This window comes from Astatotilapia calliptera, chromosome 11 (assembly GCF_900246225.1).
Source record: "Astatotilapia calliptera chromosome 11, fAstCal1.2, whole genome shotgun sequence".
In the NCBI taxonomy this organism is placed as follows: domain Eukaryota; kingdom Metazoa; phylum Chordata; class Actinopteri; order Cichliformes; family Cichlidae; genus Astatotilapia; species Astatotilapia calliptera.
Window position 1 is genome coordinate 33,317,504 of NC_039312.1, and position 26,814 is coordinate 33,344,317.

The 26,814-nt window shown below is 40.9% G+C and overlaps 1 protein-coding gene and 1 long non-coding RNA gene across 3 annotated transcripts in view; one reads left to right on the plus strand and one right to left on the minus strand.

Annotated features, from left to right (window-relative positions):
- Positions 1 to 205: 205 nt before the first annotated feature.
- nr2f5 (nuclear receptor subfamily 2, group F, member 5) lies at positions 206 to 24,170 on the plus strand. Its single transcript, XM_026184338.1, has 4 exons — positions 206 to 1,419; positions 16,066 to 16,346; positions 18,557 to 18,803; positions 22,419 to 24,170. Exons 1-4 carry the CDS (start codon positions 1,053 to 1,055, stop codon positions 22,736 to 22,738), a joined length of 1,215 nt encoding a protein of 404 aa, XP_026040123.1. The 5' UTR covers positions 206 to 1,052; the 3' UTR covers positions 22,739 to 24,170.
- Positions 18,744 to 26,814, minus strand: part of LOC113031865 (uncharacterized) — a 52,113-nt gene continuing 44,042 nt past the window's right edge. Inside the window, exon 4 of one of the 2 annotated variants that reach the window (XR_003273816.1) lies at positions 18,744 to 18,800. This is a non-coding gene — a long non-coding RNA (uncharacterized LOC113031865). The remainder of the gene's footprint in view (positions 18,801 to 26,814) is intronic. The other variant, XR_003273817.1, reaches the window with a different exon arrangement.

A 26,814-nucleotide genomic window follows, 5' to 3' on the forward strand; every position in this document is an offset into this window, starting at 1 on the left:
CTGTCTGTCAATCCCATCCAGTCATACGATGTCCAATCAGGTTGCCCCTTTTTCCTTTTTTCTTTTTTTAACCACACTTTTGGGGCCTATCACGCCGGGCCCTCAAGCTCTCACTTCTCCAGCTGAGGGGAGGGGATACGACCTTATTTGGGATTTATGACCTTATATGGAGCGCCGCCAGTGGAGGGCAGCCGTAGGAGGCAGCCTTGCCAGTGACACTTTGCCGAAATTGTAGCTTTGACTCTCAGACAGTCGAAGGGTAAAGCGATAGTACAGTCGAGCGGCAAAGCTTGTTCAGCGAGGTGTTTCTATTTAGACTCTTCCACACTGACGATCATCCAGAAGACACTGGAGATATTTCGCCCGTGTAGTTGGTAAATAAATGTCAGAGCGCCCACTGACGTCGCTTTCCAAATCGTCACCTCGGCGCGCAAGAAAAAGAGGAACAAGGATTGCGTGCTCCCCGGGACTTGCGCTCCATGGGCTGCGTTATCCAGAAGCTTGCTGGGACTAAATACATCGAATGATATGAGCATGTAGTCAGTGTTAATTCTGCTTTTCATTCAATTTAGACGTAGTGTTGAGCTTGTGGCTGAAGAAAGGCGCATGAGGCAACACGTTTTCTTCTATATTCAGTTTCATTTGTCCAACTTTAAATTCTAGAGGCAAGCAAATAATCAGGTGGCTTTTAATTTTGACAGCAGAGACTCTGACTTACTGGACTGACTTTCCCGAGAGGTTACGCTCTGAAGAACAACGTGTTTATGGATATCTGCGCAGCAAGGAACATCGGGAGTTGTAGGCTTTGCACTTCTGAGTCGATCATGTTGATACCTTGCTTTTACTGTAAACTTTGATAGATGTTTACAGGAAGATTTCCTCGACAATAAGAAATCACAGTTCTGATACGCTCAGACTGACCTCTGGGGAAAGTGGGACGCGCTTTTTCGCCCTCCCTCGTTTTTTTCTCCCGAGACGTCAGGACGGATCTCTATCACGCAATCTGACTCTGCTTCTGTGGTTTAAACAAAGACCAAGTGTTTTGGGATAGCATGGCAATGGTAGTAAATCAATGGCCAGAGAACATTTCTGCAGATCCGGGGTCTCAACTCCAGATATGCGGCCAGGAGCCCGGCGGGGCACCTGGAACACCAAACGGTTCTACCCCAGGGAACGACGCACTTTCCGGGGACAAGATCCCCAACGTGGACTGCATGGTGTGTGGGGACAAGTCCAGTGGGAAGCATTACGGTCAGTTCACCTGCGAGGGATGCAAAAGCTTCTTTAAGCGTTCTGTGAGGCGGAACCTCACTTACACCTGCCGGGGGAACCGAGACTGCCCCATCGACCAGCACCACCGGAACCAGTGTCAGTACTGCCGGCTGAAGAAGTGCCTCAAAGTCGGCATGAGGAGAGAAGGTAAGGCTGGCTGCTCTCTCTCTCTCTCTCTCTCTCTCTCTCTCTCTCTCTCTCTCTCTCTGCGTGTGTGTGTGTGTGTGTGTGTGTGTGTGTGTGTGTGTGTGTGTGTGTGTGTGTGTGTGTGTCGGATGTCAGACTGTATTTGTAACACTGCAGACATTTATTTACAAAACGTATTTATGTGCGTAAAGTTGTGCGCAGTATTCTCAGTTTTTAAAACAAGAGTGCCATTAAGTCTGGAATTCAGTCGTAAAAGATGTAAATGTTTCTCTGGTTTCACTTGTTTCATTACTTCTTAAAAACACATTTGAAACAAGAAAACACGAGTGCAGACGAACCCCTATCAAAAGCAGGCGAAAGAAATCAATAGACAAACCGAAGGCAGTCTTCACTTTGACAGATTTGCTCTGACTGCAAGAAAACAATGCATTCAAACCTAAATTCATGTGACGCTCACACAAAAAGATATGTGTGTAAAAGAAAACCTAGTGCCATCTTTTGTTTTGCATGCACCCTGACTGGTTTACGCGTCTTCACTTTTTAGTTATTATTATAATCAGCATGCTTAGACCTTCTCACACTTCACTTTTTTTTTTTACTGAATCTGAACCATTCATCCCAGCGCTCTCTGTTCCGTGAAATCCTCCCTTTGTCACGCAGTTTTAATTATGCTGTTTGCACACCGACACCCCGAGCCGCTATAAGAGGATGCCGCTACATTTGTTGCATTGTGTTGGATTAACAACGGGTCAGTTAGTGCCAAAGAGGAGCGGAGCAAACGTGCTGGAGAAGAGCTTTCCCTTATGTATTGTCATTCGGTAGCGCTGCATCGAATCAGGAAGCATGAGATTGTGCATATTTAAAATAAGAACCAGCATGTCTTCTGGTTGAGTTATAGATTCATTAAAGTAGTTTCTGCATTTTGGAAAGAAAATAAAGAAGAACGGGGTACTTTTAATTTGACCGATCACTATAATGGAAATGTCATATTACTATTACGCACGATGTTACACAAACTGTGCACATAAGCCATATGCGAACAGGTGAGATATGAGCAGTTAGGTTTTAATTATACCGAGTGAAAAAGTGGCGTGACTTCAGCGGTCCTCAAGAGACTTTAATGAAGATGTCACACTTCGCCGTTTTTTATTTTCCCTCTCAGAGGACAGAATAAGGTCAGCAGCTGCGTCACCGTGAGCAGTCCTCCAAAGGCACTAGGCAGTGGAAGTTGAAGGACAGACCCCGCCGCCTTTTGCCACAGCCAAAATGTAAATAGCAGACAAAGACGTTGGAAATAACCCGCTCTCCTTAGAGACGAGCTGAGAGGAGATGATCCCTCAAGGGTTAGTGTGATTGAAGTCTGTGCCTCTGGCAGTGTATGTGTGTGTTCACTGTACACACAGTATTACCTCATGTTAAGTACCCGCAAGCCACACCAACTCAGTCATGCTCCATTCCGACTGAATGAACCCGAGGAAATCTCCTGACGCGCCGCTGCGTGGAGAATAGCCAGTCCTTCTGATTCGGTCTGTAAGAAGGAAAATGTTAAAGAGCTGAAAAGACATCAGTGAAAGGGAGTTTTGGTCACAGTTTGCACGAAAATATAGTGAAATAAATACGTTACAAGAAAGCAAAATATTAATAATTTAAGCGTAACATCTTAGAAGGCGTTTATGGGAAATGAACTGTTTTACAGCCATTTTTTAAGAATATTTCTTGGCGAGGCTGAGACATTAAAATTAAGCATTTCCTCATCATCTGTAGAAATCACAGTTTTTTGGTCTTTTGGCACAAATAGATTCTTCTAATTCAGTCGGGCAAAAACCAAAAGTTAAAAAAATGTTTCTCATTTAAATAAAACCTGAAAATATCAGTCGACTGAAGAAAGAGTGTGAAAAAAATCACGAAAGGTCTCATTTTGAAGGCAGTCGCTCATTTACTTGTTTATATTGACCATTTCTGCAGTGTTGGTTTTTAGTTGTGTGCAAAAGGCTTAAATGTGGAGTAGGTCAACTTACACTGGATGAGCTCATCTGTTGGTCCATTTGGGGTCAGTTGGATTAATCGCTGTCTTTAAATCCTCTTTGTCGACAGACTTCTGTTTATCAGCGATCATTTGTCTAGTTAGGACCATATTTGCTAAAGCATATTCATTGTCGGGGAATTTTTTACTGTGATTTTAATGGCAGGACGATTTCCAAATACAGAAGGAAATAGAAGTGAATTAGACGTTTCAGGGGCGTTAAAAACAGCTAAACTGCGTAAACACGATTTTTCATAAACATTAAAAAATAAAAAATAAATCCTGACGTCTAACTTTATTATTCAATCGCGCATTAACCAGCCTAGAAGTTAAAGATGATGGGTGTTAAAGAAAAAGTGTAACGACTTTTAAATCATATGTTCTCTCTCACCGTAGAGAGCATATATAAATATTGTTTTCTTCATATTTTTTCAACAGGCTAAAGTTTTCAAACAGATGCACATTTTTAAATTATGATTTACACAAGACATCTGCTAAATTCCAAAGTTTAACGATACTTTTAAAATAAAGCAGCAGATGTGCATGAAGATGTAGTTTGTTGAGCTGATTTGTCATTCTGTTAATTATTTAGAAGCCTTTTCACTTCCCTTCAAATGTGCTCGGTGATAGCATGTAGGTCATATGTGGGTGCAGTTGGCTAGGACATGTTATGCAATTATTATATAACATGGTTCACCGGCTTCATCCACAGATGGAGTATTAGGATATGGGAAGATTATGTTTTTGGATAGCAGAGGAGAGTTGGTGATTAACCTAGTTTTCATCTTCTCGTCATTCCGCCTCATGTAGAAGCAAGAGAACGCATGCTTCAAGTTCATCAATGACAGCGCTTCATGATATTTCTGCTACAATAAATAAATATTGATCTGCCTGAGAAGTCGTGCTAAAAGTTTTATGAGTGGATTGTGGCAGATTCTGAAATTCTTTGCTTTCAAGTGAGTGGTATTTGTTTCCCAAAGGGGACATTTGACCTCTTTCTGTAGACTGCTGTGTTGAACATAATATCATTTGTTGGAGACTCTTAACCAGGGGACCTTTCAGCAGCATGACAGCAAACATTTCACTGCTGGCTTCAGTAGGAGTCAAGCCCCTAAAACCTTGGCAGCGTTAGTGTCATTGTCTCACCAGGCAGCTACATAGAACCTCCACTTGTTCCTCTGTCAGTGCAGTTTCTAGGATGACTAGGAAGCAGAGAGGCAAAAAGAATCAGCCTGACAGTTCCTTTGAACCAGAGTGAATGTTTTAATTTTGAAACACGCTGCAAGGACGAGCCACTGACTTTAGTGAGGACGGAAAAGACACGTGGGAGTTTACTGCTCTGATTAATTCATTCATACACAGTGATAAGGTCATCTTGTCTCTTGTATGTGTCTTGAATCAGCTGTATGCACGCAACATTTGTGGACACACGCACAGCTTTTGGAGTCTAGTGATAGTAAATAGTCTCAACATCCATTTGTAGCACAAGAATCTGTAATACCCAAACTGAACATGCTCGGTGGGGAGACTGCTGCCTCCTCTGACCCACAAAATGCCAACAGCAGTGAAAAATATAGGTCAACCAAATCTAAAACATTAATAACACACAGGCTGAAGTCAAAGTCCAAAAGTGTGAACCGTCAGGGGCCTCTACGGTGAATAAACACCCTGCTGGAGTGCTAAAGTCTAACACGGTATTAACTAATCCATCCTCCACAGCGAGCAGGCAATTTAACACCAAAACACTGCAGTTTGGCCTAATTTTGGCACTAAAAATCTTTACGTATCCCAGTTGTTTGGCTATCGACAAATTTAAACACTTAACCCCTGTAACTAGACTCATGAGCTAAGTCATTACCAGAGAGCTCTCAGAGGAAAATGACTACCAGTCAAATGGCAAAACCACACAGTTTTCTCCAGGGTTGAAAAATGAAGCAAATGCAAAAGTGCCAAATACTGCAGTTCCTCAGTTAGCCAGTTGAGACCGGTAACAAAAAGAAAGTAATTTCCCATAGATTCCTATTCTACGCCATGAATTTTAGTTTTACAGAGAAAAAAAACACGTCACCCTACTTTTGGGGAACTTGGTGCTCCTTGTTTATATATGTTTAAAAAAATATTTGGAACTCTATGAAACAGAGGTGGATGTCACGTTTCTGTCATTTGACATTTGGAGTACCGTTACATCCTGGTACCTTACATCTCCCTTCATAAAATCTTGATTCTGATTCTGCGATCCTCTCGTACCTGCTGTCACTCTCATCCAGTTTCCTGTCCTCACAGAGGGAGTGACCCTTACTGTCCAATCAAATTCTTTCCTGTTCCTGCCCTCATTTCCTGCAACTTTTTACATGCTCATTTTAGTGCATGATTTGATCGCTTACACATCCCATCACGTCCCAATCCCTGCTCCAACACACCTGATTCAAATAACCAACTGGGTATTATGTGCTACAGCTGTCTAAATCCGGTGTTTTGCAGTACTGAAACACCTAAAAACCTAAAACAAGCTGTCCCGAGGACCAAAATATAGAACCACTGCTTTACTATTATTGCCCAAAGAAAACTGTCCTAACTAACTAAAAATACTTCTTCACATTTTCTTGAACTTGCATGTGTTTTTTAAAATATGCTTAGCTCAAGTTAAACATACAAAAAAAAGATTTTGTTCTTAGCAGTCGCTAGCATTCTGTCACATGCACATTTGACTCCTGAAATAATTGCTCCACCCCAATGTCAAAGGTCAAACCGTCTGCTACTCATCATTTTACTGAACACTGAAGTGTTTTGTGTCACAAAATAAATAAATACATGGGGATAGTATGATCACCAAAAATTTGGTTTGCTGCCTGAGGGCAACACCATGGCATAGAAGGTTATAAAGTCCAACTTCAAAGCAGAAAAAGGATGTTTACAGCTGTTTTTCGGCACTATAGCTAATTTCCCCTCTCAGAAATATTGTAAGGGGATATTTTTTAATAGCTCACCCTTTTAAACTCCAGTCAAGTTTGAATATTAGGAGTGCGTCTGATTTGACTGATGGGTGAGTGACGACATATGCAGATGCCTGTCATGGTTCGACTGCTAATTTGAGTCGCCTCTCTACTGTGTGTGAGTCACTTCTCTACTTGGTGCCTTTTGAAGCATTTTTAATGCAATGAATTCATATGACCTGCTGTGTGGTAATTATATTAAAAGCTTAAGGATAAATCCGTGTTCCACTTTTGGTGAGTGGAACACGGATTCTAAGATTTTCTTTAAAATCGAATGTGGTCCTGACCAAAATCTGAGTGTTAAGGCTTCAAAAGTTAGCTTCATAAACCAATGGGTGATGCACGGCGGCTACATTCTAGTGATGGGTCGGTCGCGAACGAAATGGCTCTTAGAGCCGGGTCTTTGACGTGAATGACGCGAGCTGGCTCCTTATCGCAAGCTGTGGTTTTTTTTTTCTTTCTCTCACCCTCTCTCTCGCACTTATTTCCGCTTCACTCCGCAGGTGAGCCTTGTGCTTTACGCTGGGAAGAGGGGGGAGGGGCGGTAGTTACACTCAGTTGCACAGGAACAGAGCGGGGGGGAGAGAGAGAGAAAGAGATCCAGGGACAACAAGGTATAGTGATGATCCACAACTATTTTCAGTTGCAGATGATAAAGGATTGAGAAAGTTTATTCATGCAGGTCCATATGACAAAGAATATGCATGTTCTTTTAGTTTTCATATTATAATTTACATTTAATTGTGTTGTGGTTTGCAGTGTTTTGTGTTGTTTCACTTTAAATTTGTAAAAAGAAAAAGCTGAAAACTTAAATAGTTAAAAGTTGAAATGTGAATAGTTGGTTTTTGTATTATATGATTTATTTATTACATTTTATGTGAAGTGAATAAATAAAAGTATATTTACAGTGGCCCCTACAGACAAAGCACATACAAACTTCAAATCACGTACGAACCCTGGAGCACGTACAAACTCCAAAACACGTAAAAACTCAGAAGCACATAAAAACTCAAAACACGTAGAAAAGACAACAGAAGTGCTCCAGGATGCTAGCGGCAGTGTTGAACTTTTGTTACCTAGTGGCTACACAAGCCAGCAAGTACCAACGACCGGATTTGGTGTGTGGTAGTAACAGGTAAATGACCTCTTTTTTAAAAATTTGACTATATATGAATGCTTGTGTATAAATACACAAACGATACACATATGCTTTCATGCTTTCAATTGTGTAATTTAAGTGATCTAGGTAGCTCTGTTTTGGAAGTTCAGAGCTACCTAGGTCACTTATGCTAGAAATGCTAGAAATGCGTTTTGGAGTTTGTACGTGTTTTGTCTCTAGGGGCCACGTCATATATTTATATATAAACATACATAAATATAACAACTTTTTTTTTTTTACATTAGTAATTCCTTTTGTGCATAATTTTATATTATTGTTAACAATAAATTAATTAAAGCAACAAAACAACCTGAAGAGCTGGTTCGGAGCCGAAAGAGCCGGCTCTTTTTAGTGAGCCGAACCGAAAGAGCCGATTCTCTAAAAAGAGCCAGAAATCCCATCACTACTACATTCATCTTTTATAGGCAGTTTATGAGCAAAATATATTTTAAGGTGTTACAATTGTGCCTATAGTATTATCTCCAGTGCTAAGGCGTTGTATTGCTGTGTACTACTGATGGAAAGGTATTCGTATGCCATTTCTTGCTCATCCCACAGAATCACCAATGCAACAACAGCAAACGTAATGTGACCTTTCTGGTCCATTCACTCAGTCACTCCAGCAAACTGACTCTGAACTGTTTTGCTTGCAACTGAAGTAGCTCAACCTGTTTTCATGTGTCACTCAGGTCACTTGTACTAATGCACAGTCGAGAAAGAGTCATTAAATATGTCAGTCTGTGCGATGTGAACACCCCAACAGCCTTCTCCTTTAATCTGCCACACATGTGTTCCCTAACATAGCACTACTGGGAAGCCATGAACATTTATATTTTAGGGGCTTAGCTGATGATCTTATTCATGCCCGTTGGGTAGAAGTGTAGTAGAAGTATTTATAGCCGTACCAATAAAAGTTGGAGATGAAGCTCTAATGCGCCATAAACAAATGCACCTTTACATGATAATAATTCAAGAGGGACATCTTAGTCCTGCTGTGGCTCGCTGTGTGGTAAATAAAGTCAAGAGGAGGGGCGTGTGGAAGTGTAAATAAGTGTAACATGAATCAGACCCACTGGGCTGAATTCACTTTGCTAATTAATTTAGGAACTGCCTCATCAAAGTCTGAGAGAAAGAATGAGGCAACCTCGGCGATGCAGCAAAGCTACCAAACTTCCTCACGCAAAGCTCCTCTCATCCCTCCACGTCTCTTGTCTCTCTCTGTCTGTGTCACCTCACTTCTCTGCCGCTCCTGCACTGCCTCCGGTTTTTCTGCGCTCCCGTTCTGTTGTGTCTCTCACGTTCGCTGCATACCTCAGCTCCTTCATGATGTTTGACAGACAACTGGGGACACAGCCAGTCCTCCTACAGCGTGCAGGTGGTTTGTTCTCAAAACATTTCTCTTAAGATGGAACCAAAAAAAGGGTAGTGAAGTTGAGTGAAGAAATACTATTATCGACCAACTTTTCATTTGTCTACATTTTATTTCTCTTTGAAGTGTTGCATTCATTTATATAGAGCTTTGTAAAACCAAACAGTGAAGTGCAGGAGGCTTAAGATCACTTTCAAGTGTTGCAGTCAGCCATGACTGCACTGCAGGGTACAGACACCTGCATTTAGTTTGCATACTACCCTGGCAATTAGTAACTGATATTTTTACAACCTGAGCCAGCTTAAACGTGTTGCAATCACAAGACTAACATATCTATTTCACGAGGAAGGAACAGGCCTTCACACATTTTGATAGTGAATATTGGATTGGTGAGGATCAGTGACATGCGTGCTGCAGTTTCTTCGATTTTGGAAGCCTCGTCCCCGAGAGAGAGGGAGGGGGCACGGAAATGAAAAAAAAAAAAAGGTGTGTACAACAGGTAGGCATTTATAGACGCATGGCAGGAAGGCTTGCGTTTGAGGCGTGGTCCTGCTCCTGAACCTTAGATAAAGTTACTTCCAGCTTATGGAATTTAGCAACATTAGCATTCATGTTTGTTTCTTATGAATAAAAGTCTCTCCTTTTAACTCTGCCCTTCACCAGCTCCTGAGAGTAAAATCTGTCTTTAACTACCAAATGCTCCACTGTATTTCCTTGCTGTCTGCTAACTTTTTCATGCCTGACAGGGTGCATGCACTGTTATCAAAGGTTAACATCATTATGTATACAAAATGGAAGATAGAGGAGTACAAGCAAACCAAAATAGTAAAGCTGTGGGCTGACACATTGAAACAACGACCCGTAAAAGTCACACAGCTCATCGGAGCTGAGGGAAGCCGCTCTTTAGGTCCAATAAATGTAAATAGGTTCACTGACAGCTGTGAAATCCACTGTTGTTCTAAAATTTTGTGTCACGGTCATTTTAATAAAGAACTGTTTTGTGATTTCCTGAAGTGCTGGATAAAGTGCTTCATGGTGTTTGTGGTAGCTAAAATATTTCTGTGAGATAAACAGAAGGAATAAAAAAATAAGAGCCTGCTATTGAACAATACCACTCCATGGGCTAGGTGAGTGAACCATGGACCACACAGCACAATATTTGTAGATACCACATAAAGGTCATTCTTTGGAAGAATTAGCACAAAACCCCGAGCTACAGTGTAATCATTATAGAAATAGCTGGCTCAAGTTTTTCTTAAAAAATATGAATGAAAAAAAAAAAAGCCAAAAGATTAATAGCAGTGCTTACAAGCTCCAAGACCGAGAACTGAGAATGAATTCCAAATGAAAGTTGAAAAAAACCCCCTGTCTTCGCTTCACTGACCTCAGGTCAAATTTGGGCGAAAAAAATAAAACATTCCTTTTTCTGCTCGGTCACACATGTTCATGTGCTGAAGCATATAAAATCCTTATTTTAAACTGCCCAGATGCATTTCTATCAGATGAGATTTGGCGTCACAGCTAAACATTTAATTATTTCTTTTTTTTAAACTTTGCTTTAATTGCAGGAGTTTCGAACGCCTCACGGACACAAACACACACGTGACCTCTCTCTGTGACATGACTCAGGGACGCAGTTTCATTTTGGGAAACGTGTTTATTGTTTGCTTGCCAGTGGAAGTTTTAGAAATGGAAAAGCTACTTATTAAATGCAGCTATTAGACTGAGACAAATCTATAATGCGTCTGTGTTGCCCCGGCACTGTGACCTTTTAGTCCAAATGTTGATAGGCCTTAATTGTATTTAGCTGCTGTAATTCCACTAACAGTCTGACCCAGAGGCTAATCCAGGGCAGCCAGGCAGCGAACTGTGCTCTCTGCCAGCTGCCATTTGCTGAAGTGGCATTTTGAAAGTCGCAGCTGAAATGTCCCATGGTACCTCTGTTTGCATGCACTTTCCTCCTCTCCCTCATTCTTTTGCCCTCATTTCATGGCCTACCTACACAGGATGCTGTTTTGTTTGGGGTTTTAGGGATGTATTTGCCTTTTTAACTGCTTTCTCTGCCCTCAATTTGGATTCAGATTAATTTTATTTAAGAGAAAAAAACAAAAACTGTTTATCTTTTTAAAGTTACTATCTGACAAGCTCAGTCAATTGCATTAAGGTCAAGCACAGTCCACCAATTAAAAAGCCGGAAACGGATTATGGCACAAACTCAAATCTGACCTTATACTCCCATCCCCCTTTTAATTCTCTGTTTCCTTTTTTTTGTCCCCGGGCATCTGTTTCTATCTAATGTCATTTCTGTCTCTTTTGCTCTCCCTTGGCCCATCTCCGTGTAAATATATCACATCTCTTTGTCTCTGCACTGGCCTTTCTACCTCTCCATTTCTTTGGACCTTACTCCAATCACCCTTCTGCCCTTTCCTTTTTATCTGTTCCAGAGTCTTGTACAGCAGCTGTAGGCGAGTAAAAACAGAGAGCGATGTGTTTTAGTCAGGCGTACTCAAGTGCTCTGCCTCTCAGGCACGAGTGACCCCCACAATGAGGCTTTTGAAAAGTCAAGTGGATCAAGTAGATTCACCAACATCTGCGGGATTAACCACTAATCAATATGAGAACATATCAATAGCTGTGAATTCACAAATAAGGGACATAAGGAGCAGGGGCGGATCTAGAGAAATTTTCTTAGGGTGGCATAGAAATCAAATGGGGTGGCAAAATCGAAGCCCTTTTTTTCATACACTTATGCAGGTGGTTATATATGGTTAAAATAATCCAAATGCAGTAAGCATACACGTTTTTCATATAAATAAAGTCTATAACTTAATTATTGTCTGTAGCCCACATAATTAAACACTTTAGCTACATAAAACATGTGAGTTTTGATGCTATGTACTGTACAGCCTGTGTGATGAATAAATATGTAGCCCAATAAGTATAAAATCCAGAGAGCTACACAACATGGGGCGGTTCATTTACAAATGCAAGTCTAACTTAGGTTTACACTGTTTGTTGTCAGAAAACAGTCACATTGTTACAGCTTAAATTACACAAAATGTCAGAAATCTGCACTGTCATGAACAAAAATTGAAACCTAATTTTTTCATGATTTGTTGGATTAATCCACTGAGGTCTGAAATACAACCGGCAATTTCTGACTCCTTTTGAGTTTACGTTTGTATTTCACCCTCAAATTGTTTATTTTTTATTCTTTTCCCTTGCCTTGTTTGGTATCTTTTCAGCTCAACTTAATTTAGTTGTTTTGACTGACATACTGCATTAGTATTACTGACCTGAAATGAAATCACACAAATAACTTAAAATCCTAGTAGTATTTTTTTACTGCAAAAAAAAAAAACCCCACACAGACATGTTGAGTAAATTTTTATAACTTGAAATGCAAATGTAAAATGTACATTTTGTAAACATATACAACTATTTATCTAAAAATGCAGCCAATACACCTGCTGTTGTTTTTTCATTTTGTATAGGAATTTGTAAAATATTACTAAAACTAAAAGGAGAGAACAATCAGGTGTCGCAATAAGATGCCCCACAAATGATGTGTGCCAGTAAAAAATAAGTTTGTCCACCAAAAGACAGGAGAACAGCACAGGGATAAACCTGCAGCCCTGACAACAGGAGGTGTATCACTCAGCTGGTTTTCTAGTGACAGTGTTTACATTGCAAATGTGCCTTTGTGACATTCATTAGTGCCCTCACCGACACACAAAACAAAACAACCACTACACAACACAACAACTACATAACACAACACACTAAGTATACACTCCACACTAAACGTTACAAATCTGCCACATCTAAAAACTCTCTCTCTCACTCGCTCTGTCTCATAAACATGGCTTGCTATGGGCTGAACCATTTGTTAATGGTGCAGGGGGGGAACACTATGCAATATATTCAGTTTTAGCATTTATATTCACTGTTGACTGTAACTACACTCAAACTGTTAATGCTATCTTATTTTAATAAACAACACTGTCATATGCAAAACTGGGGTGACACTTGGGGTGGCAAGGGATCATTTTAGGGTGGCACTTGCCACCCCATGCCACCCTTCTAGATCCGCCCCTGATAAGGAGCAGCGGGGTCTAAAAAAAAAAACTGTTTCTTTCAATTTAAATTGTGATGAATTTAATAAATTCCTCTTGGAGTTCAGGCGCACTGTTTTACAATTTACTCAGTGCATAAAGGGGAAAGTCAAAAGTAGTTAAAACCAGGTTGTTCCCAGTAGAAGATTTTTTTTTACATGAAACCAGGACAGAGTGACAGATTCAGGTCACAGAAGTGCTCTGACTTAGATATGGACCAAAGCGCCTTTTGAGTCTGTCTCCCTAAAGAAGTTACCAGACAGAGTCTTTTTAAAAGTGCCCTTTTTGGGATCTGCTACAGCATTTTTATACTATAAGCTAAATAAAGGATGCATGTCACCTGCTGTTTTGTAAAAGGCCATTGTGTTTTATTTTATTTTATCCTATTTTTTATGCTGCAAAAGACACGAAAACCATCAAGAGGTCCAAATTCAGTGCTTAGAATTAGCTGTAGTGAAGGTTAGCTACCAGCAGCAGCTGCCTGTGTTGGCAACTGCCTGTCAGTTAATGCATACATTTAAGCCTTTAGAAAATGTATACAGTACATTAAAAAAATCACCTACTGTGCATTGGAATGAAGGAGGAAGTTAGCCACATGTTAGTTTCATCTCTGAAGTTCATTATAGGATTCTGTGGGGTTGACTCACTTAACCCCATGTGGTCACTGGAGAAAGTGCAGTTTTTAGCATTTCTTTTTAGCCTTTTTAGCTGTATTTGGCTTTTAGAGAAAGCAACTTTATTCACCTTAATTTAACACAGTTCTTGGTGAACAAATTAGGAAGTCAGCTGATGTTTTCACAGAGAAAAAGTTTGCAAAAGACAAGTTCAGGAAAGCCTCCCAGTAAACTGCAAATATGAACATATTTCTCAGATCCATTCTCCTTTACCATCATCAGAGTCACCCTTTAACCATGTTGTTATTGATTCAATCGCAAAGTTAAAGATTTCATAATCTTTGAGAAGTACATATTCCAACCTGAACCCCAATGTTTCCTGTGTGTCTCTAAGATGTCTCTGTGCAAAAACCTCACTGTCAGATTATATACATACATATATACACAGATATATTTTTCATTAAGGGATTTTGAATGGTTTTAAAAAGGCAAATAAAAAAATCTTTGTGTAAGAAGGAGTTATAAGCAACATTTTCTCTAATCTGGAAAATCATTCACAAGCCTGTATTACAATAAAATGTCTGACTGAAAGGATCAGCAGTGTATGATTTAGCAGTCTTTCACTTCACACTTAAAGCACCTCAGAGTGACAAAAAAACCATATTTGGCCAGGTAATCTCTGTGGAAATTGCAACGACTTGCTCTCGGAGCACTTTCACTCCTGCTGCTCAGAATGCAGTTTTATTTTCCCTTGTTTGTGAAATCCTGCAAAGACAGATGCATGTGGCTAATCTGACAGCCATCTTTTGCAAAGCGAGACAGGAGCCGCTGGAGTGCAAGCGACGAGGAATGTCCCGTTGTGCAACATTGTCTTTGAGACAGGCAAAACCTCTTCATAGCTCAGCAAAGTGAGACTGCGCTGTTTGCCAGAAGAGATCACATTCTTTTTTCGGGCACACGGGTTGACACAAGTTCACAAGGAAAACTAGTACTTTGAGGTCAACACCTTTTGTGCAGAGGTATTTTTTTCTGTTAAAAGGACAGGCTAGAATTAAAGGCATTTTTATAACTTATGAGTGATTTGACCTCTCGTTTTTCCAGACGTGCCATGGTGCGTTCAATTGGCACAGCTGCTGTGTGTGAGGTGACAGGTGATGGAGAGTTAAAAAGCATTTTCCAAGCCCTTCGTCCTCCCTTTTCTTTCACCCCCTCCCTCCACCTGTCTCTTTATGTAAACCACAGCTTTCTATCTGAAGCCCCATCTCGGGCTATATTCAAGCACATTGAACTCTGCACCTTCTCTCTCTTTCCATCGCTCCACTCTTCCCCAGACCTCGCATCGCCCCCATCTCCCTTTTCTCAACTTATCACCTTCCACTCACTCTTTCTCCTCCTTATCTCACCATTTCAGCCTTTTGCCTCATTTTTTCAACCCCTCTTTGCATTTTCATTGCGTCTCTCCTCTCGCTTGCCTTTCTCGCTGGCTCTGTGTAACTGAAGATGGAGTTATTAGTCAGACAGTGGATGACTGAACAGGTGTTTTCCAAATGGGCCTTTGAGCACTCGCCGCATCATCATTGCTCCACACCAGAGGGGGGTGGGGGTGGAGGTTAGGGCTTTGTGTGTATGTGTGTGTGCAAGAGCTTGGCCTCTGCGTGCCCCTTTCACCTCAGGCTGGGCCATTTGCCAGTGCAGGGACTGAGGGCGGGGGTGTTACCGTACGTATCCATGAGTGTGTATGCATGTGTGGGTGCATAACATATGTAGGTGTGAAGAAGTGTTATATTTTTACCAGCTGCTGCTTGTCGTTACTCATTGAGGCACAACAGCACTGTAGAATAGCCTTGGCCTGGCCACTTTCCATCCCTTCGCTGAAAAGACGAGCGCTGACACTTTTAGGGGTACGAGAAATGTTGTGTTGCTACACTTTTCAACCCTTAACCCCCATCCTGCCCCCCCGATCACCCGGCACATTTGACATGCTCAATTTGCTTCTTTCTTCTCTGTCTTCGTCGCGTCTCCCTTCTGTTACTCCTGCAGGTTTTTAGGACCTTGACCGTGCAGCGCCCCTTTGGATGTAGTAATTCTGTAAACTACTATAACAAGCTTGCTAAATGATAAAAGTTTCATAACAAACTGATGGAAGATTGCGAAAAACACAGTTCTTGGCCTGTCTTCCAGAAACATCCAGCGGCCTGCTTCCAGAGGAAACAGTGGATCTGGAACACAGATATGAGTTTATATTAGTGTGCTCCAGTCCCATTTAGTCCTTAATGACTTGTGTAATTAAATAAAAATGCTGAAGCACTGTTAAAAAGTCTCAGGTTCACCCAGATAAAAGTTCAACTCATCCTCTTCTTTGTTTTCAAACAGCAGTACAACGAGGACGTACATCAAACTCCCAGAGCAGTCCAGGGCAGTACCTGACCAATGGCACCGACCCGTACAACGGCCAACCCTACCTGTCGGGCTTCATCTCTCTGCTGCTTCGCGCTGAGCCGTACCCAACGTCTCGCTACGGGGCTCAGTGTATGCAGGGGAACAACCTCATGGGTATCGAGAACATCTGCGAGCTGGCGGCCAGGCTGCTGTTCAGCGCTGTGGAGTGGGCCAAGAACATCCCCTTCTTTCCTGATCTGCAGCTCATGGATCAGGTGAGTGTGAAGAATGACCAGAGTAGACCAAACCTAATGAGAATGAGACCAGGCCAGGCTAACTGCTTTCTACTGTTTTCAGTCTTTATATTGGATTAAGTCACACAAACATGAGAGCGGTATCTGTATTTATTTTCATCTAACTCGCAATAAGAAAATAATTTTATATCTATATATCTATATATATATCTATATATATATATATATATATATATATATATATATATATATATATATATATATATATATATATATATATATATATAGTTCTACAATAGTAAATTGTTCCTTAATAGATCATGCACAGAGAAATGCCAGAAAACAAAAAAAAGTAAAGTAATAACTCATAGTTCAAAACACTATTTTCAAGCTACTGGCTAAAAATTCATAAAATGTCATCCCCACTTACATTTTGAACAGAACTAAGCTAATAAATATTTGAAAAACACATTAATATTTTTATTCCTCTTTTGTTAACCATCATGTCGCAGCACATCTGTTTTGGCACAAACCTCAACTCCCAACATTTGGTTCAGATCGACCTGACATCAATCATGCATATATAGATTTATATCAGCTATAAAGTCTTGGCACAGAGTAATCCCCTGACCTATAAATATTCACATGCACCTCTGACAGACATAGTCATCACAAATATGTCCGCTGTATCTGCACCAAATCATTAACATATCATTAATGTCAAGTTCACATGTTGAATATTTCTGACCTGTAATGTCAGCATGCACTCAGGTGTTTTCTGCAAACCCCACTCTTTTTAGACATGTTATCAAAATCCATGTAGGTTTTCTCTTTTCAATATCAAAGCGCTGATATTGTGTCAAACACTGTCTCAGAGATACACAGCGGGTGCCCTTTGGCATCTGTGTGTGCAGGTCTGTCACTGTTCAATTCAATTCAATTCAATTCAATTCAATTTTATTTATATAGCGCCAAATCACAACAAAAGTTTCCTCAAGGCGCTTCATAGATACAGAGAAAAACCCAACAATCATATGACCCCCTATGAGCAAGCACTTTGGCGACAGTGGGAAGGAAAAACTCCCTTTTAACAGGAAGAAACCTCTGGCAGAACCAGGCTCAGGGGGGGGCGGGGCCATCTGCTGCGACCGGTTGGGGTGAGAGAAGGAATTCCACATGTGTAAAGGACCCCTTTGGATCACATTTAAAACTATATGTGTAACTTTTCCAGCATCCAAAGTTAGTGGTGGGAAACATGCAAAGTAGAACTTCAAGTCTAAACCTAACCAGTAAAAAAGAAGTAAAAATAGAAATCCCCAAATGGGACACAAACTGTATTCTCCTGGCAGACAAACTTGTGACTTGCTCCATCGCCCCTTTAACCTCCTACTTTGTGGACTTTGTAGCTTTTGCAAGGAGAACTATTGACACTCGCCATTCAGTGTTACTGCGGCTGGTGCAGAGGGCACAGATGCTAAAGGACACTCTGTGCTTATCTCGGTTATACCGGCCAAATCTGATAGAGCAGCAGTATTTGATGCCCTAGGATGACAACTTGTTGGGTCACCTCAATAAATTCTAATTGTTTTTTTAATGTTTAACCACATCTCCAAACATGTTTCTGTTACATAAGAAAAGTTTAATCCTCTTCTACCTGTCACAGTGCATGCTTTCTCACCCTCTTGTATCCTTTCCAATCTTTTAAAAGTAACAATAAACACCTCATCAGACTAGCTGTCTAATTTCTGACGGGTAGGCGTGTCAGGAATGTTCTGTCATTCCACCGTTTCTGTGTGCTTCCCTATTCTGTAGTGAATAGGTACCTGTTTGAATGAATGAAGCTCTTGTATGTAATTTGCATTAAGTATTGGATAATGTTACCAAATTCATATCATCTCCAGGTGATATGTGGTGGTTTAAATGACCGAATGTTAAATATACCCTGTGTCCTTCTTCGCTCTGGATTAATGTGTATGTGTTGCTCTCTGGTTACATGTCAGTGATGGGTGTAAATGCTGTCTGAAGCCTGCTGAACTCTAACTGGAGGGCACTCAAAGTGCTCAAACTCTGAGCAATTCTCAAAAGGGCTGTCACAGTTTTAGGCTTCAGACACATTTTGCCTTTATTCATTTTATATTTGCAACTAAAAGCAGAAAGGCCAAAGCCAAATTAGTCATCCACATGGGTAATCTGAACAAAAGTAATAATCATCCTATACCGCTTGTTTCTAGGTGGCTCTGCTGCGAATGTCATGGAGCGAACTCTTTGTTCTAAATGCTGCCCAGTGCTCCATGCCGCTTCATGTGGCTCCTCTGTTGGCAGCGGCCGGCCTGCACGCATCACCTATGTCAGCAGAGCGTGTTGTGGCCTTCATGGACCACATCCGAGTCTTCCAAGAGCAGGTGGAGAAGCTGAAGGCCCTGCAGGTCGACACAGCTGAATATTCTTGTCTCAAGTCCATTGTGCTCTTTACATCTGGTGAGTTTAAGTGAAAAAATGGGAAATAAGTAGACTTAAGTAAAGTAATATATGGAAATGGTTTGCACATTCTCTAGAAATGTAAAAACAGCTGGATTACCAAGTTGCCACTATTTCATATCATTGCGTGAGCTTTGAACCGTTGAAAGCACCTCTGATCGTCCTTTAGATCAGCTGAGAGGGTATAAGACCGATGCCATCTGTGTCCTGTGAGTATGTTTTGCTCAGGGAGGAAGGGAGGAATTAGCATCCTGCTAATCTGATTTCTACTGGCACGATAGCATTGTGTTTACTGAACATGTAAGCTTACAGTATCATGTTAACAACATAACCTGAATTAGATGGCCAGTAGCAGGGTTATTACACACATTTAAACACAGCCAAGGCAAACATTTGATCACGATGTTCTTAAGCAGAGAGAAAAACGACCAGTGAAAAGAATAAAACAGCACATAAGGATTCCATTATATTTTTGTCATGACAACATAATAGTGGTGTAGATTAATTTAAATGACAACTATAAATCATTAAAATGCTGTGCAAAGGTGCTACCTATACCTGCTACCCATAGGTGATATAAAAAAAATGCTCAGATTCATCCTAAAAGTTGCAAATACAAGCTTTAAGAAAGAAACAAAAGGTTTGTTAACACAAACCCCTGTACGACATACACCTTGTCTGAGGTGCATTTGAATGGAAACCAGTACTATGGCTGACTGAGAGGTGACCTCTAATGCTGCAGTAGATTGTGTCTCATTGGCTCCATATGTAAATGCTGCTGTTAGTCAGTCATGGTCTCTGCCCTCCATGAATTTGACTGTAATTTGATCACTTTGTCATACTGTAAAAGGCAGCTCTTGACCCCTGTGAGCTGCTCGTGCCTCACTTGAACCTCTTTGTTTTGCTAAATAGAAGAATAAGCTTTCACTACGCATTATAAACTTTGCATTTGTATTTTGAATTCTGTCCATTTGTGGGAACGACTCTTTGAAAAGCAATTTATTTCTTAATTTACAGTAGCAAAAAGAATCTGTTTATATAAAGTTCAAGAAACAACAGATTCATTATATTGTATTGTTGCATGCCTACTATTTGGACCCAAAAATCCAGTGTTATAAACCCCTTATTATACACAGTACAGTACTCGACAACAAAGAAAATGCCTTTATGCTAGAATAGATTTGTCGGTTTACATCCAAAGCTTAGAAAAACAGGGCTCTTGAGCCTCACAACCTTACATTATGTGGCAATATGTCCTCCCCACTGAGTGACAGAGAGAATTAAATCAAAATATAATAGTTTTACTTCTTGGCAAAACCCCTGGCATCTGCATTGTTTTGATCCTGCTTATACACAAAGCCTGTTGAGGTTTATCCCAGCAGTCACTGGGCTCCAGTGTCAGCCAAAATACTGTCACATCTGGGATATTTCAGAGAGAGATCATGCTTTGTGACCCAGGGGGAAATGGATGGTGAAGAAGCCAACACTGAGATGTCTATCGTCTGTGTTATTTTACTGCTTTTTCCCCCCTTTCCCATCTTGCATGGCTTGTCAGATTCACTCTCTGCCTACTGAGCATCTTCACCAAGCTCTCTGTATGTAGGTAGCCAAGGATCCTCCTCTCCCTTCTTTTGCCTGTTTTCATCAGCCATCTCGCCTTCATGATCCCATCTATTATTAAAACCAGTCATCCACCCCTCCTCCCAACGCTCCCCAAACCCTAAACTCCAAGACCAGCACAACCCAAGCCCCAGGACCCCTGCCCCCACCACAGGAGTTGAATTATGTATGGTGCATTTCAGTGAGAAGGAGGATTCGCCATGACCTACATAACCCCTATAGCCCTAAGCATCCCATGTGACCTCCCTATATGCGCAGAAGCACATGTATACACATTAAAAAGCTGCACATCTTGGCAAGACCCTCGAACAGGATATTGTATGTCTTTCTGAAATATTCACACTTTAATGATCAAATCCTGAATTTGATGTAAACATGCACACACCGTAAATAGACCTGTTAATAAATCTGACCCTTGCAGACCTGGTAGGATGACCTAACAAGCTCAGACAAACACCAATTGTCTCCCACCTCCCTCTGAGTCCCCTCCCACCACTCCCCCTGTGAAGCCCAGTCCGATCAAGCTACATCAGAGAGCGGGCATCTCAGTCCTGCCACCCTGATCCTTCACCCCCAATGACCCGGTGAGTGCCCAAGGATCAGACAAAAGAACACGGCACTTGGCGTAGAAGGGCACCCACAGAGCTGTCGCTTCAGCACACGAAGTGGTTTCAGTCACACAGACAGCTTCGCTAATCCCGACCGGGCAGTGACTGCCTTGTCACGAAGGACTCCAAAATGGTCGGGCTGACAAAAACGCAGTCCATCTGCCTCCCGAGTGGATGGAAATACAACCAAAGTGGGAACAATTATTCACCCGGAATGATGAGAATAGCGGCTGCTGGGCGGGTGGGGAGGGATTGACATGCTTGATTAAAATATGAGGTGAATTAATTATTTTTTTGTGGAACTGAGGCAGGGTTTTACACAGGGGACAGATCAAAGTGTGAGAAGACAAAGGAGACCTGTGATGCAGGGTGACGGGTTAAAACTCACGGGCCAACGCCTTTTAACCGAAAGACTAAGCTTGAGAATAAATAACCCTCATCGAATACCTGCCTTCAATATGTGGGTTCACGCAGGGGGCAGGGTCAAAGAGCACTCCCACTTCTCGTACAGTATGTGGCAGAGTACAGTAGAATGCGTCTTTGTTTTGAGTTCACACATCTCTGACCTGCTTTGCAAAATCCCCTGTGATCTCCGCTCCACACACAGGGTGTGAAAAGCACCGCGTGCTGCGTTACACACTCTTGGTTGTGCGAGACTCTTGCCCAAGGTGGGGGCCGGTGAGACGAGAGGTAGAAGGAGTTGGAAGGCAGAAAGTGCCTCCCCAGCTGAGGAGAAAGTGAACACAGACCACAGGGGTGGAAGTAGATCTCCGCTGTGACAACCTTGATTTTGTCAAGTTGTAGCCAGATTTCTCTGAAAGGAAAATGCCCTGTTACATCCTGGTTCTTTCTGGCAATGAATAAGTATTAGGTGAAGACACCACTCTGCCACATACTAAAAGGTTTTGTTAAAATCTTGCACAATTGAAGCTTCTTTCACTAAGAACAAATTTCATCATATGCCAAACAGTATTAGCCTAACATAACATTAATCCAGAACATTAGTAACCAAAATATGGTATGAGAAGTCATTTTTCTTATGCAGTTATTCCTCGTCCTGCAATTCTGACTTACGTTTTGACACATGACATACTGGAACCCGCAGAACACTGGTTATTATTCCATGGCTAACACCTGATTTATCCTTCAACATAAAATCTACACAGTAAGCTATAATGTAGCCGCAAACCCCTCTGACCCATCAGTCTAACCTAGCAAATGCAAAGCAGCCCACAACTACTCTGGTTGGCCTAAAATTAAATGAAAGTCAGTGTGTCACAAAACTCACCTTAATGTCATACAGTCATTCTCACAAAAAGACTACTGCTTAAGTTGGATAAATGCTTATATCAGTTCTAAATCTTCACTTTGTATTCCTTTCTACTAGACGCCATGGGCTTGTCAGACGTCGCCCACGTGGAGAGCATCCAGGAGAAGTCTCAGTGTGCTCTGGAGGAGTATGTAAGAAACCAGTACCCCAGCCAGCCGAACCGCTTTGGACGCCTCCTCCTCCGCCTGCCGTCCCTGCGCATTGTCTCCTCTCCAGTCATCGAACAGCTGTTTTTTGTGCGCCTCGTCGGCAAGACTCCAATTGAGACGCTCCTCCGTGACATGCTGCTCTCGGGCTCCAGCTACAACTGGCCCTACATGCCCACAGTACAGCGAGAGCGACCGATCTCTCTCCACTACAATGAGAATGGGCCCTGAAGTGGAAGGACAGACCAAGGAGAAGCTACGGGGGAAATTACGGTTGAAGGCTGACCTGACTGCTCATCAATCCATCTCTCCTTCCCTTCATTGTCTGCGTTCAACTTCTCAGCTTCCCAAGAAGAAGTATCTCCCTCACCATTCCGCTTTAAACACCGACATTGATACACCATCATCCCAGTTACACAAGCCAGGCTAGCTTTCACTATCGCTAATACAGAGACTTTGTGGCCCGTTGCAGCTCCTCAGCCGAGTCTACATTTGAGATGTGGCGTGAGATGGACAGGTTGGTAGAATGGGTTATTGCGCAGTTCACCAGCAGGTCTGTTGGACTCACTTCAGATGTCATTCTCAAAAACCATGCAAACAATTTCAGCGAGCATTTGCTTCATTTTCGGTGATACACCTACACATACGGAAACTGTGTGCTAGCATCTGCGTACGAGCATGGAGAATACTGAGCAAGGGCTTTACCAATGGGACAGCCAAGAGCACAAAGCCTGTTGTAAATATACCAATTTTTAAAAAGAGAAAACCAGAAGCCATTAAAAAAAGACAAATGCCAAAATGTCTTGAACTTTTGCAGAGGATGTTTTATTGTGTGTTTGTATTAGCACTGTTTATATGGAGAGAAAACCCATGATTGTGTCCATATGTACAGTATATCATCGATTCATAGACATCTAAGGCATATTAGGGTTCAATTGGGGAAGCTCAGGTTCAGAGGGTGGGCAGACGGGCATGTCAATATCAGAACAAAAAAGACAAACCCAGCAAATTTTACACTTATCAGCAGCCTGTGCCAAAGCTGACAAATCATACGGTTTGGAGTATTTTTGTGATAGTGTTGGCTATTAAAAGAAAAGTTTGGTTTGTCTATAATTTGACTTGTTGTGGGGTCTGAGGGGCGAGAAGGAGTTTGTAATGAATACAAATAAAAGCGTAGGCACTTGCATTGAAAAGTAGTCAGTTTGAATCTGCAGAATCACAGCACTGGTAGATTGTTTCTACCCTTACCCTGTTTGACTGAAGTATATTTTTTCTTACTCTAAAGACCCATGGTGTTAACATCGGGGTGGCAAAGCTCATCCTCCTTATTGTCATTACTTTTTTTTTTTTTTGTCAGTATTGGACCCTTTAGACAGGGGAGTGGGAGGGTGGTATGGGCTTTTACAAAAGTAGCTGTACTTGCCTTAGAACAAAGATTCTGTCACTGAGCATTTATCTTATGACTGTGCCATAATCTCTCGTTACCTGTTATAACAGGTATTATGTCCTGTCAGGATTGGAAATGAGTTTGCATGAAGTTAAAATGTGATGTGCAACATGTCATTGAAGAGTCATGCACAATCCAAATATTTTAATTGAGTTAATGCAGAATCCCTTCTGCTTTTTCTTATTATACACACACACACACACACACACACACACACACACACACACACACACACACACACACACACACACACACACACACACACATATACATATACATATATATATATATATATATATAATTTGAATTTGTATATGTACTTCCTGTCAGCCAAAAGCCCGGGCTTCAGACAGTTCAAATCAGAAAGTCTTTTCCTCCTCTTCACTCTGTTTAATCAGTAAATTTCTAATATGGTTATCTCAGACAGAGCTCTGGCTGTGAGAACACAAGTCCTACACACCTGCTGTTCAAACCTTTGTTTATGAGGGTCAGCCAATCAAAAGACTAAGGATTAACTGAGCGGCTGCACTGAGGCCCAATATAAGATGAATAAAGATTGCTCTGATTTCCCTTTGCTGGGAGAAGGCACAACTGAACCATTTTGACATCTTTCGCACTTTCTGTTTTTAGACCTCATGCAAGCTCTTTCGATATCCTGGTGATATTGTTGTGTAGGGAAACCCCCTCGATTCATGTCATTTGAGCTTATCGTACCGATACCATAAAGTAATGTATCACTAACCTCTGAAAACCTCAGTCTATGTTACAATATTATCCCCAATGGACTTATGACTGTGACTTAGCTTAGGACTATTTTAAGTTGGTTTTTATTGTTTGACAACTTGTCTTGCATGTCCAGCACGGCACCCTAGTGTCAACCACCAGTGTTGATACTGAAAAAGCCACCTTGGACTGTAGAAAGCTGTTTGTTGGTGAATAAATTGACAGAAAGTTTCTATGAATTGTTTTTATCCCCTCTACTTTTGTTTGGAAATATGGATTATCCGTTAATTAAAATAAAATTGTTTTGTTCACACTAACTTTTCTAATGTCTTTTACTATCATCTTAAAGTAAATGCATAAGAAAAAATGCAAGCCATTCCGCATTAAGCTTTTTTTGTCCCCTGAGCTCTTTAAGTTTGAGGAACACTAGCTCCTAATAATGCAATTTAACAGAAAATCTTACAAAGAAGTAAATATTAAAATATTTTAAACATTTTTTTAATTCCTTTGGGTCCTTTGGTGACCCTTCAGATATCATTTCTATGCAAAAAATGGACTCAGAGGCACAGATTTAATCTGTCATAATTCAGAACATTTTGTTTGTTTGTAATTTTCTAGTTGTCAAGTGAAAAGAAATCTTAATGTGAGTAGACAAAAGCTTTAGAATATATCATAATTATCTTGTGATTGGATATTTCTTGCCTAAACCTTACATCTTCATTGTTTCAGGGTAAAATAAGTCACTTGGTTGAGCAGATGACCCATGAGCTGTAAAGCTGCAGGTCATTCTGCCTTGTGCATCCATCTCTGCTCTCCAATGCCCCTGCCAAATAGAGGCCGAAAATAGCTTTTATCTATCCATATCTCATCAAAGCAGCAGGACATTACCACTCCTATGAAAAAAAACAAAGAATTAATTGTTCACATTGTCTATGCATAGACAATGCAACATGGGAAAGCCTTTTATTTGCATGTAATCAACTAGGTTTCACCTGTTTTACAAAGCTGTAAGACCATCATATATCTGCCTCATATAACTGAGCTGACAGAGACTGTCTTTATATCAAAGATGGGAAATTGTCAGTTTTATGCATCTGATGTATCTAAACTGACCATTTTAATGTTTGATCTTACTTAACTGATTTTTTGGCGCTAAAAGCAACAAGAAGATGAATACCAAATAATCAATTATGCTAGTAAGCCTGACATAATTACCTGCTAATTAGTGCTAAGAACAAAATAATAAAATCCTAGAATTTCACCAAAGCAGAAGAGCGAGGTTATTAGATGGGTTGCTGTACAGGTAAGTGTGCAGCGAGTCATTATTTGTTAAAAACTCAGCTAAGAAGTCCAGGATCAATTAGCACAGGTAAAGCCATCAGAGAGCTACCAGCTTCAATCACCTGTCAGTCAAATCAGTCAAACCTTTGGTAAAGCAACTTTTATAAAACATAAAATATTTTAAGCACGCAAAGATAGAATTCACCAGTTGTTATGAAAAGTACACTAGAAAGAAAATTTATTTCTGATGTAACAGAATGAGCATTTCAACATGGGAGTCCATGAAAAGAACCTCTTTTTAAGCCATCTGCTAGCAGACATTTGAGTCAACTTCAGGTTTTGGAATTTCCAGGTGGTTTCATTTTTTTCATAAACAGATGAACTGATGCTTTAAAAGCTTGGGGTCTGTTCTTTATTTTATTTATAATGCTTGGCCCATGTCTTGTACAATCCAGACACAAATGGTAATCTTTTGATTCTAATACATCCATATGCTGACTTTGGATTATGTCCTACCATAGCAAAAGATCAGACGTTTAAGTTTTGACAACACACACAAATAAAACATTACCTGTCACCTCAAAGAATTTAGGGTAAATCCATTAACTGGTCAATTATACATAAAATACTTTGATTCAAGGAGGGAAAGAGACACCAATCAATACTGTGGATCAATCAGTGATTTTAAAATAAATAGGGGATTTTGTGTGCTCGCGTTAGGAAGCAGCTCAAATGTTGATAGAGGCCTGGTTGATGCATGACAGAAAGTAAACAAAAACTGTGACCCAGAGCACACATGCTCTGTGACCTTTGGGTTCAAGGTGTGTCACCAGGTGTATGCACGTGTGTGGCTGCA

Excerpts from the sequence above, each read along its gene's own strand:
- nr2f5 (XM_026184338.1), top strand. The coding sequence starts at position 1,053 with ATGGCAATGGTAGTAAATCAATGGCCAGAGAACATTTCTGCAGATCCG. Across the intron at positions 1,420-16,065 it reads AGTCGGCATGAGGAGAGAAG|CAGTACAACGAGGACGTACA; the intron begins GTAAGGCTGGCT and ends GTTTTCAAACAG. Across the intron at positions 18,804-22,418 it reads CATTGTGCTCTTTACATCTG|ACGCCATGGGCTTGTCAGAC; the intron begins GTGAGTTTAAGT and ends CCTTTCTACTAG.